Source organism: Spodoptera frugiperda, chromosome 24, assembly GCF_023101765.2.
Source record: "Spodoptera frugiperda isolate SF20-4 chromosome 24, AGI-APGP_CSIRO_Sfru_2.0, whole genome shotgun sequence".
Lineage (NCBI taxonomy): Eukaryota > Metazoa > Arthropoda > Insecta > Lepidoptera > Noctuidae > Spodoptera > Spodoptera frugiperda.
In genome coordinates, this window is record NC_064235.1 from 4,774,892 (window position 1) to 4,787,071 (window position 12,180).

The 12,180-nt window shown below is 40.8% G+C and overlaps 1 protein-coding gene and 1 long non-coding RNA gene across 3 annotated transcripts in view; both read left to right on the forward strand.

Annotated features, from left to right (window-relative positions):
• LOC126912285 (uncharacterized) overlaps positions 1-12,180 on the forward strand; it is a 129,568-nt gene that overhangs the window by 103,952 nt on the left and 13,436 nt on the right. The window lies entirely within an intron of this gene.
• Positions 1-12,180, forward strand: part of LOC118278486 (kinesin-like protein KIF3A) — a 41,711-nt gene that overhangs the window by 16,095 nt on the left and 13,436 nt on the right. For both annotated transcript variants that reach the window (XM_050703529.1, XM_050703530.1), the window contains exon 3: positions 10,858-11,063. In XM_050703529.1, the coding sequence (XP_050559486.1) occupies positions 10,858-11,063 (206 nt within the window). The remainder of the gene's footprint in view (positions 1-10,857; positions 11,064-12,180) is intronic.

Here is a 12,180-nt window from a genome sequence, read left to right on the forward strand (position 1 = left end):
TTTTTGGAAAATCAGTAATACCTAATACCAGTAAAACACATCAGCTATGGTCTTTATAAAGCCAAAGCCAGTACCGCACTTGTAAATCCTGTAGTGTTTCGGGCGTCCACTGGCGGCGCCGATTGCACTCACTATCGGTTGATTTTATCCTGTCAATAATTGGCTACGTAAGTCACCTGAAAGTACACTAGCTATGGTCAAGCCAAGAATCTTAAACCTCCATCTGCTAGGACCGCACTTGTAAATCCTGTAGTGTTTCGGGCGTCCACTGGCGGCGCCGATTACTTACCATCAGGTGATCCGTCTACGATTTCCTACTCATAAAAAATAGCGAGTCAAGTCGGTCGGTTGTTGTTATTATTCATTGTAATTTTGTAAGGGGTGCAGGGTGAGGTCGTTGAAGCGTGCAGCGTTTGCTACCCCTGTTTGACCTTGAAATGAGCTATAATGCTGCAAATGAGTGGAAATTATAGATAGACCATTTTCTGTATAAACGCTTGATTAATATAAGTTATGTCTGTATTAGGGGTAGTGTGTTTTTCAGTACCTCTTTTTATTTATTTATTATTAGCCGTGGTCGCCCCACTGCAAGGCAAAGATCTCCCTACCTTCCTCCAACTCCTCTCTGTGCAGAGATTTCCAATCCTTATCGTTGGCGTCAAGTTCGTGCCGTCATCTTTCTTCTGGACCTACCGCGAAATCTGCTGACGTTGAGAGGGCTCCACTCAGTTGTAAGCTTTGCCTACTGCTCATCCGACTTAAACATCAGGACTCTCACAACTCTCTCATAGCATGCATCTTTCCATATAAAAAAAACAGCTTAGCAGAGTCCGTTGCCACCAGTGCTAAGTTATGTTTACCAATGAATATGATTGGTGGAAGCCAAACGCACATCTCTGGTGGAAAAACATCAACTGAAATCTATTGAATTGGTGCTTTTCCACCAGATCAATTTGATTGTGGGTAAAGGCATTTGTTCATATCCCTGTAATATTAAGCAACTGTGTTAGTACTTTTCTGGTTGCAACCATGGTGTCTATACGATATGTTTCTATAGTCAGGATTGTACGGCGGGCTTCAACCAAACAAAACAGAATTGAGGGTGGCGGTAACTGTAACAGATTTTAGACCTAACACTGATGTGTCTTAAGTTGAATTTTGCATGGTGGTCCGGGTGGTTCCAAGGTTCTTTGTTTTTTAATCCGAGGGTGACGTCTGGTAGGGTGAATTTGTCTTGTAAATGGAGACAGTCATATGACTTAATAATTAGTGTCTACCGATATTTTAATCTAAAATCTGACTAAGTCTGACATGAGGCGTTATAATTTTATCATTATTATTATCATTTATCATTTAGTTGAAACTTTCTGTAGAGATTCAACCTGTGTTCTTCAGCGCTTCTTGATATACATATATGGTCATTTTGTGGCACGCTGTATAGTATACACACATAGGACCCCACTTAATTTTAAGTCAAATTTCAGTGGTGCTTTGCGACTAGGCTTCTCCCAGTTGTGCAGTCTCGTTTGTGCCTTTAGGCTTAAGTCATTCTGTCTTCTGCATTAAATTCATCGAGGAAAGTGGAAACGGTCGTTTCCTTTTTCTTTTCCTCTAATAATATCTTCTGATTTATTTCGTTGTGGGATCCAAGACAGTCATTCATTTCCCTGGGACGCGCCGGACTTCAGTGTTCCGGTTTTTTCATGGTTATATCTACTGTAGATCCTGGCTTACAAGAGTTGCAGCGGTTTTGGAAGGTACTGGCGGGCTTGTACCAATTAAAAAATAATTAAATAAAAATGTTTTCAAGCACACCAATCTGCTGCTCTAAAGTCTAAACAATGGAAATTCCGAATGGTCAACCTTAATTTCCAGACTAACAATCTAAAACAGCTCTTAACGCTGCAGTTATAAAACATAAAATTGTACGTGCATTCATCTGCGGCATTATAGTACTATAGATGCATAGTTATGGCCAGTCGCAGCTCGCAGCTGTGATTGGCTGACCGGGAAGGGGTGAGTCCCCCTTTTGATGCCGCAGACAGGGGGAAAGTTCTCCCCAATCTGAATCCTAGGATACTACCTACCTTCCTTCTTTTGTCGTTTTTCTTGATTTTACGTTGAAAATGCAGAATTTTATTTGTTTCTAACTGAATATATGAGAAGTATGTAACATCGAAATGAATTACACTACTTTTAGATAAAGCAGACCACACAACTTGTAATAAATATTATTTACTATTTGTCTTAAAAATATCCTTTTTTATGGAATAAGCCAGTAAACGAGCAGACGGATCACCTGATAGTAAGCAATCGCCGCCGCCCATGGACACTTGAAACACCAGAGAATTTAAGGGTTGTTGGGGAATCGAGAATCGGAAAGATTAGAAAATGCGGAATTAGGCCTCCGGTAACCTCACTCACACAACGCAAGCGTCGTTTCACGTCGGTTTTCTGCTCGGCCGTGGTATCACTCCGGTCAAACCGGCTCATTCGTGCCGAAGCATGGCTCTCCCACACTTAAAACAATATAAAACAAGACAACATACTAATCATACACTCAAAAGGGCTCATAATAAAATCAATACTGCTAGAACCACGACGCCTCTATTGAATCAAACCTGCATTGATGTAATATTAAAGTACGCTTACACATTAAACTATGCAAAACCAGTATAATTTGACCGTCGATTGTGCAACAAGACCATACAAAGCATAGACCATGTTAAACTGGTTCTGGTTGATACGTAGCCGTGTCTACCTCAGGTTTCCCCCTTCGAAGATCGATACCAATGCATCAAGAGTCGGTAGCTACTTAGCTAGTAGCTATGTCTGAATGTTAGTCGCAAGGAAAGGCTGATTTATGTTTGACAGATAGATTCCCAAGTCGGGCAAAGTATTACTGGGCTTTTTCAGTTTTTCGAAAATATCTCAGTAGTAGCACGGAGTCTAGAAATATGCCCGGTATATGGCAATAGGCTCGCCCCCTATTACATGGGACTTATAAAACAAATGGCGAAAAGTGGGTGTACATTGTACATGTACAGTGGCGTTACGTGCCGTAATGTGCACCTCTGCCTACCCCTTCGGGGATAAAAGGCGTGACGTCGTTGTATGTATGTATGTAAAAGGAAATAGGGTATAACTATAAGCGACAAAAATTGAAATGTTCAGGAGAGCCGTTTAAAGTCGTCGGTCGTCGAAAGTATACTAGGAAAATGTTTTTTTTTGTTTGTTTATACCCAAACGCCAAAAATGTCATCGTAGAGCCATGAGAGTAAGCGCATTCGAAAGAGCGGAAAATTTTACGTAGGATAGCATAATAAACTTATTTTTGACCAAAATGTCGCTTATACCCTATTTCCTTTTAACCGTCGATATGTGATATACCTAACCTTTCTCAGGAACCACACTAGTTATTAGTTTATCTCTTCTATAATATAAAAATAAGTCGGGTTTTCCTTCCTGACGCTATAACTTTAGAACGCATGAACCGATTTCCACGGTTTTGTATTCGTTGGAAAAGTCTCGGACTCCGTGAGGATTGTAGCAAGTACAGGAAAAAATCAAGAAAATGCAGGAAAACAGGGAAAATCATTGGTGGCGAAACGGAGTTCGCCGGGTTTGCTAGTATTGTATGAAAATCGGTTTAGTTGTTTTTTAGTTTATCCTATTTTTCGAGAAAGACGTGACAAGGTACATTTTTGGTTTCAAAGATAGATGCGAAAACTTTACATATACATATGTGTTTTATAATATTATTTTAAGGATTATTCGAAAGTATACCAAGAACAGCACCCTTAGTATGAGTTTGATTTACATTGAACAAAGAGGAAACAAGCGCGTCAGTTCTTTGATTGGTCGGCGTTAATTAACCAACCAATCAGAGTTGTTTTGATCTCTCCAACACTCTTGTTTTGATCTCGTTAAACATAAAACCAACTCGTATCAAGCAGTGGCGTTCTGTGACTGATATGATGATAAAATGATTACCTATCAGTTTCTCAGTCACTAGTAACTCAACGAGTATTGATTTTATAAACGTTCTGTGAAGAATTGGAATCGAGGCCGAGCGAAGACGGGCCAAGTCACAAGTACTCTCAATACTTAGTTTCAAGACCTTTCAGGCAGTGTTTCAATGAAATCTAACCCTGTACCAGTTTATAATCTCAAGGGTGTTTCGTTTCCTGCAAAAATAACCCGTATTGCTGTAAAATAGGTTGTATTTTACTATGTTGTGTGTTGAAGTATAGCGACTGAAAATCAATATGCTGACCCGGTGACCCAGTTGCCTGCCACAGCAAATTGCTCTCTATGTGGTAATTTTAAATGATAAAATACATCAGCATTTATATATGGACTCTTTTATAGAACAAGCAAGTATGACTGCTGCACATTAGCAATAGATTTTATTATAACTTTCGTGAGACATACTAAATTGATTATTAAGCTATCGGCTTACTCACGTAACTGTTTGACGAGGAACTTGACTAGTTTTAAGCCATGTGACGGGAAAATCATCCAATGGTTTCTTTCGCCTTGGGCGAGACGAGAGGAAGTGTCACACTCTTACTGACCAAATACCACCCTATTACTACTCCTGCTTTTCGAACCGCAACCCCGGTAAACCAGCAGTCCGCAACTCCGGATGAGGTATCAGCCCATTTTAGTGGGTTTGGGCTCTCTACCTAAACTCGCCATGAGCAGATAAAAGTATTTGAGCATGCAAGTCTAGTTACTCTTATCGAAATTCTCAGTAATAGAACAAAGCAGGATATGTGCCTAAAGTCATAACATAACTGGCACAAAAGTAATTCCCCGTCTCTTGTACTTACCTGGAAATCCGTCTGAAATAGCCAATTTATTGTATTAGTTTTTAATTTCTTCTTTTGGCTGTATAACGTATTGGCGTAAGCTGTAATGTTGTATATGCTGTAAATAAATAAATAATAGCCGTAAAATAAATCGACTCGAATAAACAAACCAATCAAAGAGCCGAACGCGCTCTCGTTTCGATTACTTTAAACTCAAAACAAACTCGTACTAAGAGTACAGGTTGTCTGGAAGGTCGCTTCAAGCGATAAGGCCAATTTTTGTTATGGAATAGAGACAAACGATCGGACGCGTCACCTGATAGTAAGCGATCAACGCCGCCCATGGACAACCGCAACACCAGAGGACTGTAACTCCTCTGGTGTGCGTTGCCGGCCTCTTGTACAATATTTGCCTAAACGTTTAATTTTCCAATTTATAATATGTATATATGGTGTATAATAAAGCATTTATACGTCTATCTGTCATTTAAGATTGCATCTAAACTAAATCCGCATCTACCCCGCAGTGTTGCAGTCATAAGCCGTGATTTTCCACCTAATCCCATTGCAATAAAGGTGAAAATCTAACAGCTCATGGTACTTTGATGTGCTGGTACTGTACAGGGATGACCTGATGACCTAATTGCCTCCCAAATGAATTTACTGCATTCCCCCTCACTTACCTCCCCCCTGGCACACCGTTGGGAAGCCATCTGATGTAGCATAGTTCGCGACACCGTAAATGAATTCATTACAAAGCTTTCTCGAATGTTTTTACCGAAGAGATAGAGTACCTAGGCTAGATGACCAATTTTTATTTTAAAGTCCGTCTAAAGGTAAGTAAGCGTCTACAGGCCCGCATCGTACGCATCGCACGCAACGGATTTTAGTTTGTCTTGTATAGAAACTCATACAACTGCGTCCACTGATCCGCATCGTACGGACCGCATCATCGACAATGCCTACATGCGATGCGTACTGATGACGTCATACGGAATGCGTACGATGCGGGCCCTTAGGGTCGGTTCATATCTGACGTAGTATACGTCGACCGTATCATCGGCATCGGTCGTACTGATGTATCATCGGTTAAGTGTGAACGGTCAATTGTTTTTGTATACATTTGTCTGTTCTGGTGTTACGCGAGGCATGTTCCGTCAGATATGAACCAACCCTTACTCAGTAGATAGATTCTTTATTGTATACCATTTATACAAATTACACAAAATAAATCTTATATTTAGATTTAATCAAATGACTCACGCCTTGGGCGAAGCGAAAGGGAGTGTCATAGTATAATTTTTTAAACTGACATGGTCATTAACACTATCATTAAACATGAGACGGGATATGTACCATGTTTGTTTCGAGTTCATCCGTGACCATGGCGCTTGCAACAGTGCCGAAATATCGGAAACTCATAGACATAAATAAACATGGAAAATATCCCGTCTCAAGTTCTAATGAGAGTGTTAGATTCTTACTGACTAAAAACCACCCCGTTCCTATTCCTGCTTTTCGAGCCGGAGCCCCGGTAACCCACTAGGCAGTCCGCAGATACGGGTCGGAAACATGCATAAGGATGATTTTATGAGTATCAGTCCATTTTTCTATAGGGCTGGAAAATATTTAGACCTACGTTGTAATATGGGCGGTCTTATCGCATTAAACGATCTATTCCAGGTAACCTTACGATAAGTTATAATACGTTTCAGCAGTTGCTAACCACAACCAAAATAGACGAGGTTTCATTTGAAAAACCTCTCATCCGACAATAATCTCGTCCCTGAGATTCAGACAAAGACTCCAATGCACCAGTATCTCCCCCCTCCCCCCATCCAGGTCGGCCCAGTTACCTATTTAGGTCAGCCGTAGCTGTAGGAAATGGGAATATAGTGGTTCCTTTGTTCATGAAAAATGTTTAGTTTTTTTTTATAATAGTTGAGATACGTATAGTTTTTTAAGTTTTAAGATAAATAATATCTCTTGTGATATATCTATAAGCCTTAATTTATTTTATGGTATAAGTCTGTAAACGAGCAGACGGATCACCTGATGGTAAGGAATCGCCGCCGCCTATGGACACTCGAAACACTAGAGACAAGTGAGTTACCGGCCTTTAGGGAGATTAGGAATTAAAGGCCGATGTTGACGAATTGGGGATTCGGAAAGGGAGTAATTGGGCCTCCGGTAACCTGACTCACACAAAGAAACACAACGCAAGCGTTGTTTCACGTCGGTTTTCTGTGAGGCCGTGGTATTACTCCGGTATTTGTTGATCAATCTCTTCATGTGGATATGCTCGTTTATTGAGGGCGTTTGTGCCTATTTGGAACATTACGATGGAATAATTTACGTAGTTTGACCCTGGTTTCAGGGTTTTACAAAATTTCAAAACCGCAAATCCTAATCACATCATACATCAACAGCCTATTAGTGGCCACTACTGACCAAAGCCTCTTCTCACATAGAGAAGGTTTGAGCATTAATCACCACGCTTGCTCAATGCGGATTGGCGATTTCAAACTTGTAATTAGAAATTATAAGCCCAGGTTTTCTCACGATGTTTTCTTTTACCGTTTGTGAGTTGTGTCTGAATAATCTTAGAAAGTATATATAACTTGGAAAAAGTCACATTGGTACTTGCCGTTGGTAGGTTTCGAACCTGCGCATGAGAAGCGGGCGCCTTCTATCTATAAAAACCAATACCATTAGCCATTTATATGTACCAATTTCAAATTCAAAACACAGAACTGAAAAATGGAAGAAAACATGCGATAATGTGAACGTTTGGTTGGATGTTGCCGTTCCGTGCTACTCTACAACGTAATAGTAAGAGCGGCAACGTTGCTCTCTGTCATAGTTTCGTCACTCGCCAATGGTGAGACATCAAGGCCGTATGTTACTAACGATTGTAATGGACATTTAAAAACGTAAATACTTCGTAATTGGGATGCTTCCTCTGGCGTAAAATGCTTGGTAGGTTCTGACAGTGACTTTCCCTTGGTCTAAAAGTACCATACAATACATCATTCTCATTATACACAAAAATACTCTGTAAAAAAAACTAATATAGGTACGTACAATGAACGGTCCAATAGCTATCACCAGTTTCTTCCAGGCAACCTCATGATGGACAGTGGCACCGATTTCTTTAGGGTTTTTTCTTTTAGGGGGAAAATCATCCAACGTCTTCTCTCGCCTTGGGCGAGGCTAGAGGGAGTTTCAGACTCTTATTGACTAAAAACCACCCCGTTCCTACTCCTGCTTTTCTAAACCCGCTAGGTAGTCCGCAGTTCATGTCTTTAAGACTTGCGAACTGCTAGGGAGTGGAATTCTTTGCCGGAGTCTGTATTTCCTAATGGGTATAACCTGGGTGTCTTCAAAGCCCGAGTGAATAGGTTGCTTATAGGCAGACGTGCTCCATCGTAGGCCGCATCATCACTTACCATCAGGCGAGATAGCGGCCAAACGTCGACCCATCAAATGTAAAAAAAGACGTTGATGGGCAGTCGTTTCGTTACGAAAAAGTAGTATTTGACGAGTTTCTATCAAAAACAGATTGATTCACACCAGATATTACTTATCAAGATCGGATATTTATTTCGGCAGTTAATCGAGCTTAATTTTTGTCAGAAACTATAGAAAAAAAGACAAATGAAACTGGAAAATCGATTATTGATTTCGTCTATTATTCTGTCGTTATGACAACCACAAGAAGTGTACCTATAGACAGTGACTGAGTGCCTCCGCATCAGCACACTGCTGCCAGCCATTACATTAAATATGTTTTTAATTGTACATGGTATCTATTCGGACGGGCGGCGACACGCTGCTATCGAGGTCACTGGGTCGCTACCTACTATAGGGAACCAACGCCCTACGGCTGCTACGGCGACACTGCGACATCATAGTGTTATTTATGTTACGTATTAGCTTCTACCAGCGGCTTCGGTCGTGTTTCCGCGGATGAAAAGTAGCCTATGTGTTACTTTAGACCATAATCTACACCTGTTTTTATTTTTGTTAAGAGAAACGTTGCCGCACACTAGGATTTTTCCTGTGTCGTGGGTGCGTTTACAAACATATAAGTTCACATGCACATGACACCCAGACACGAAACAACAATTTGTGGATCACACAAAGAGTTGCTCAGTGGGGGAACCGCTACACGTTGCATAGCAGCCAGTTGCCCAGCCACCGCACCAACCGTGCTGCATTTTAGATTGTTGACATGTCTTAGATTTTATCTCGATCCTTTCAGGCGTTTTAACGTGATTGAATAACAAACACATAATTTCACAAACTTTCGCATTTATAATACTAGTAAGACTTTAATAGCTTCAGCCAGCAGCTTTGCCAAAGTGACTGCACATTTAACATAGGCAAGGTAGTAGGGCTCTCTGATAAACCTGAACCTTTTAAACAGCGATCCTTAATCCACAAATCCTATCGCCTCGCGTGGATAAGTTTTTTAAACTGAGTCAAGCCCGCCTCAGCCTCCTATCTTTTGCAACTCCTGTAAGCCAGGATCTACAGTAGACACAACTATAAACCATAGGAACATTGAAGTGCAGTACGTCTCAGGGACATGAATCCCGCAACGAAATAAATCAGTAGACTTCCTTCCACGCGTCGATATTATGCGAAAGGCCTCTTATTTATATTACTGCTAGACTCTGGGTCTGCTTGATCCGAAGCTGCGGACTGTCTAGCGGGTTTACTCGAAAAGCAGGAGTAGGAACGGTGTGGTTTTTAGTCAGTAAGATTCTAACATTCCCTCTCGCCCAAGGTGGGAGAAGTAATCGGATAATTTTCCCCCCTCAAAAAAAAAAAAAGACTCTGGGCCTTCTCTACCCCAGAGTCCAGCAGTGGACTAAGTTGTTAAAAATGACGATGATGCTATAAGGTCCCGATCCTGAAGGAATATTGGGCTAGAAAGTAGCCTAAATAAATTACTCACTGAGAACTATTCCCAATGGTAAGAGATTTTTTAAACCAGTCAAATAGTTTCGAAATCTATTCGATGCAATCTACCAATCAAATCTATTTCAATTAAGGCCTGCCCAAATTAATATCGGGCCTATGTAGGGCACGCGCCTATTGCCAAACATCGTTACATAGTGGACACTGGACATAGTATCGTAACGGGAAGTTTACATATCGCATAGTCATATAGATAACCCATATACAGTGTGGAGATCATACATATGACTTCAATGAAACTACAAGTAGTTTCGTGAACGGGCGCTGTCAACTGGGAGCGGTGGTCAGCTCCAGACTGCATTAATTTTGTTGTGATGAAGATTATTTTCTTTTTCTATCCCATTGACTGACATAGTTTGTTCTCACATAGTTGAAGCAATCGAAACAATGTAATCAAGAATTGTATTGTGAATCTGATTGAAAAAGAGTAACCTATGGAGTTTCTTGCTCGTTCTCCATAGGAATCTACACTTTAGAACGAGCAAATAGCTTCACTAGAGGACTGACCGACAGACAGACGTTATTAATATTGTAATATTTGCTTTGCCACCAGGATATGGCAATAGGCTCACCCCCTATTACATGGGACTTATAACACAAATGGTGAAAAGTGGGTGTACATTGTATAGCGGCATTACGTGCCGTAATGTGCACCTCTGCCTACCCCTTCGGGGATAAAAGGCATGAAGTTGTGTGTGTATATTTGCTTTGCCTTCCTAGACTATTTGAAATAAATAAATGATTTTGACTTCGTTCACAGAAACATAAGATAACTAAATGTTTCAACGAAAACCGAACATTTCAAACCATTAATTAATTAAATTATTAAATTCTGTGTGAATAGCTCCATATTCCTTGGTCACCAGAAGAACTGTAATGTTGTAGCTTCTAGGACTGTTACGAACATGTGGCGCGGTTGTTATAATGACGTATTTGTAGAGTTCAAATTAGCTCAGAGAGGAAAATGCTTCCATGTACAATGCATTCATAATATTCTTTCTCCCACACATGGACAAATGATGATGTACCTATATCTATGATCTTCTTTCTTCCACAGATGGACATATACGTCCAAACAGCGAGCCCCATAGTGGAACAGGTGTTGAAGGGGTACAATGGGACCATCTTCGCGTACGGGCAGACGGGTACAGGCAAGACGTACACCATGGCTGGTAGCAACACCGCGCCGGAGTTGCGGGGCATCATCCCCAACTCCTTCGCGCATATCTTCAGCCATATCGCCAAAGCTAATGAGGATGAGAAGTAAGTATCAGGGATATTATTTTCTATGGTATAGTCCGCTCACCGGCTCGAAAAGCAGGGGCCTTATTCTGCTATTACAATTGTGTCAGAATGGTTGGAGCTATACAACCTACATAGCTCCATCCCTCTTGCACTGCTCAATGATCGACCATTCTGACACAATTGTAATAGCAGACTAAGGCCCCTGGTGATGAAATAATAAAAGATTAAGAGAGATTAAGATTAAGATTACTCTACACTATAGAAAATTGTTTATTTAAAGAATTAATTAACATTGACATTGCACTGTCTAGCAAATCAAAATGTAGAAGAATAGAACTACAATTGTCAAAGCACAAATATTTGTCTGCGCGTAATGCTATTTATTTCTATTAGGCAACTGAAGCCGATAAACGAGCAGATGGATCACCTGATGGTAAGCAATCGCCGCCGCCCATGGATACTGGAAACGCTAGAGGCGTTACAAGTAAGTAGTCGGCCTATTGGTGGTGAATTTAAGGGTTGCTGGGGAATTAAAAATGGATTGGGAATTGGACCTCCGGTAACGGTCAAGTCGTCCCAATCGTGTCGAACGCTAGAGGCGTTACCACAGCCTTTGGTGGTAATATTTTGGGGTCATTGACCTAACTGGGGGGACATTGACTAACCTCAATCAATCAATGCAACATCACGTCTTTTGTCCCCGAAGGGGTAGGCAAAGGTGCACATATACATGACGGACTAAACAGATTTTAAATTTTCATGCCCCGTCATCATCCCTATTACATAGGACTTATAACACAAATGCTGAAAAGTGGGTGTACAATGGCATTACGTGCCTCTACCTCTACCTACCTCTTCGGGGATAAAAGCCGTGACGACACGAGAGTGATCAAAAAGACATTCAATTCAATAAAATATAAAACTGAATTTAACGCAGACATAAATCCACGGAAACAAAGGAAGTTACATTTCAACGTACCACGGCACATCAACGTATACCAATCCTTGCTCAAGACATTTTCAACTCTATCCCTTCATTTATAAGGTCGTTAATACTCTGTGACTTGTCACGTGCCACAGCACAACAACCTGCATCAATACATTTTCAACCCTATACCTTGACGTTAAGGTTGAA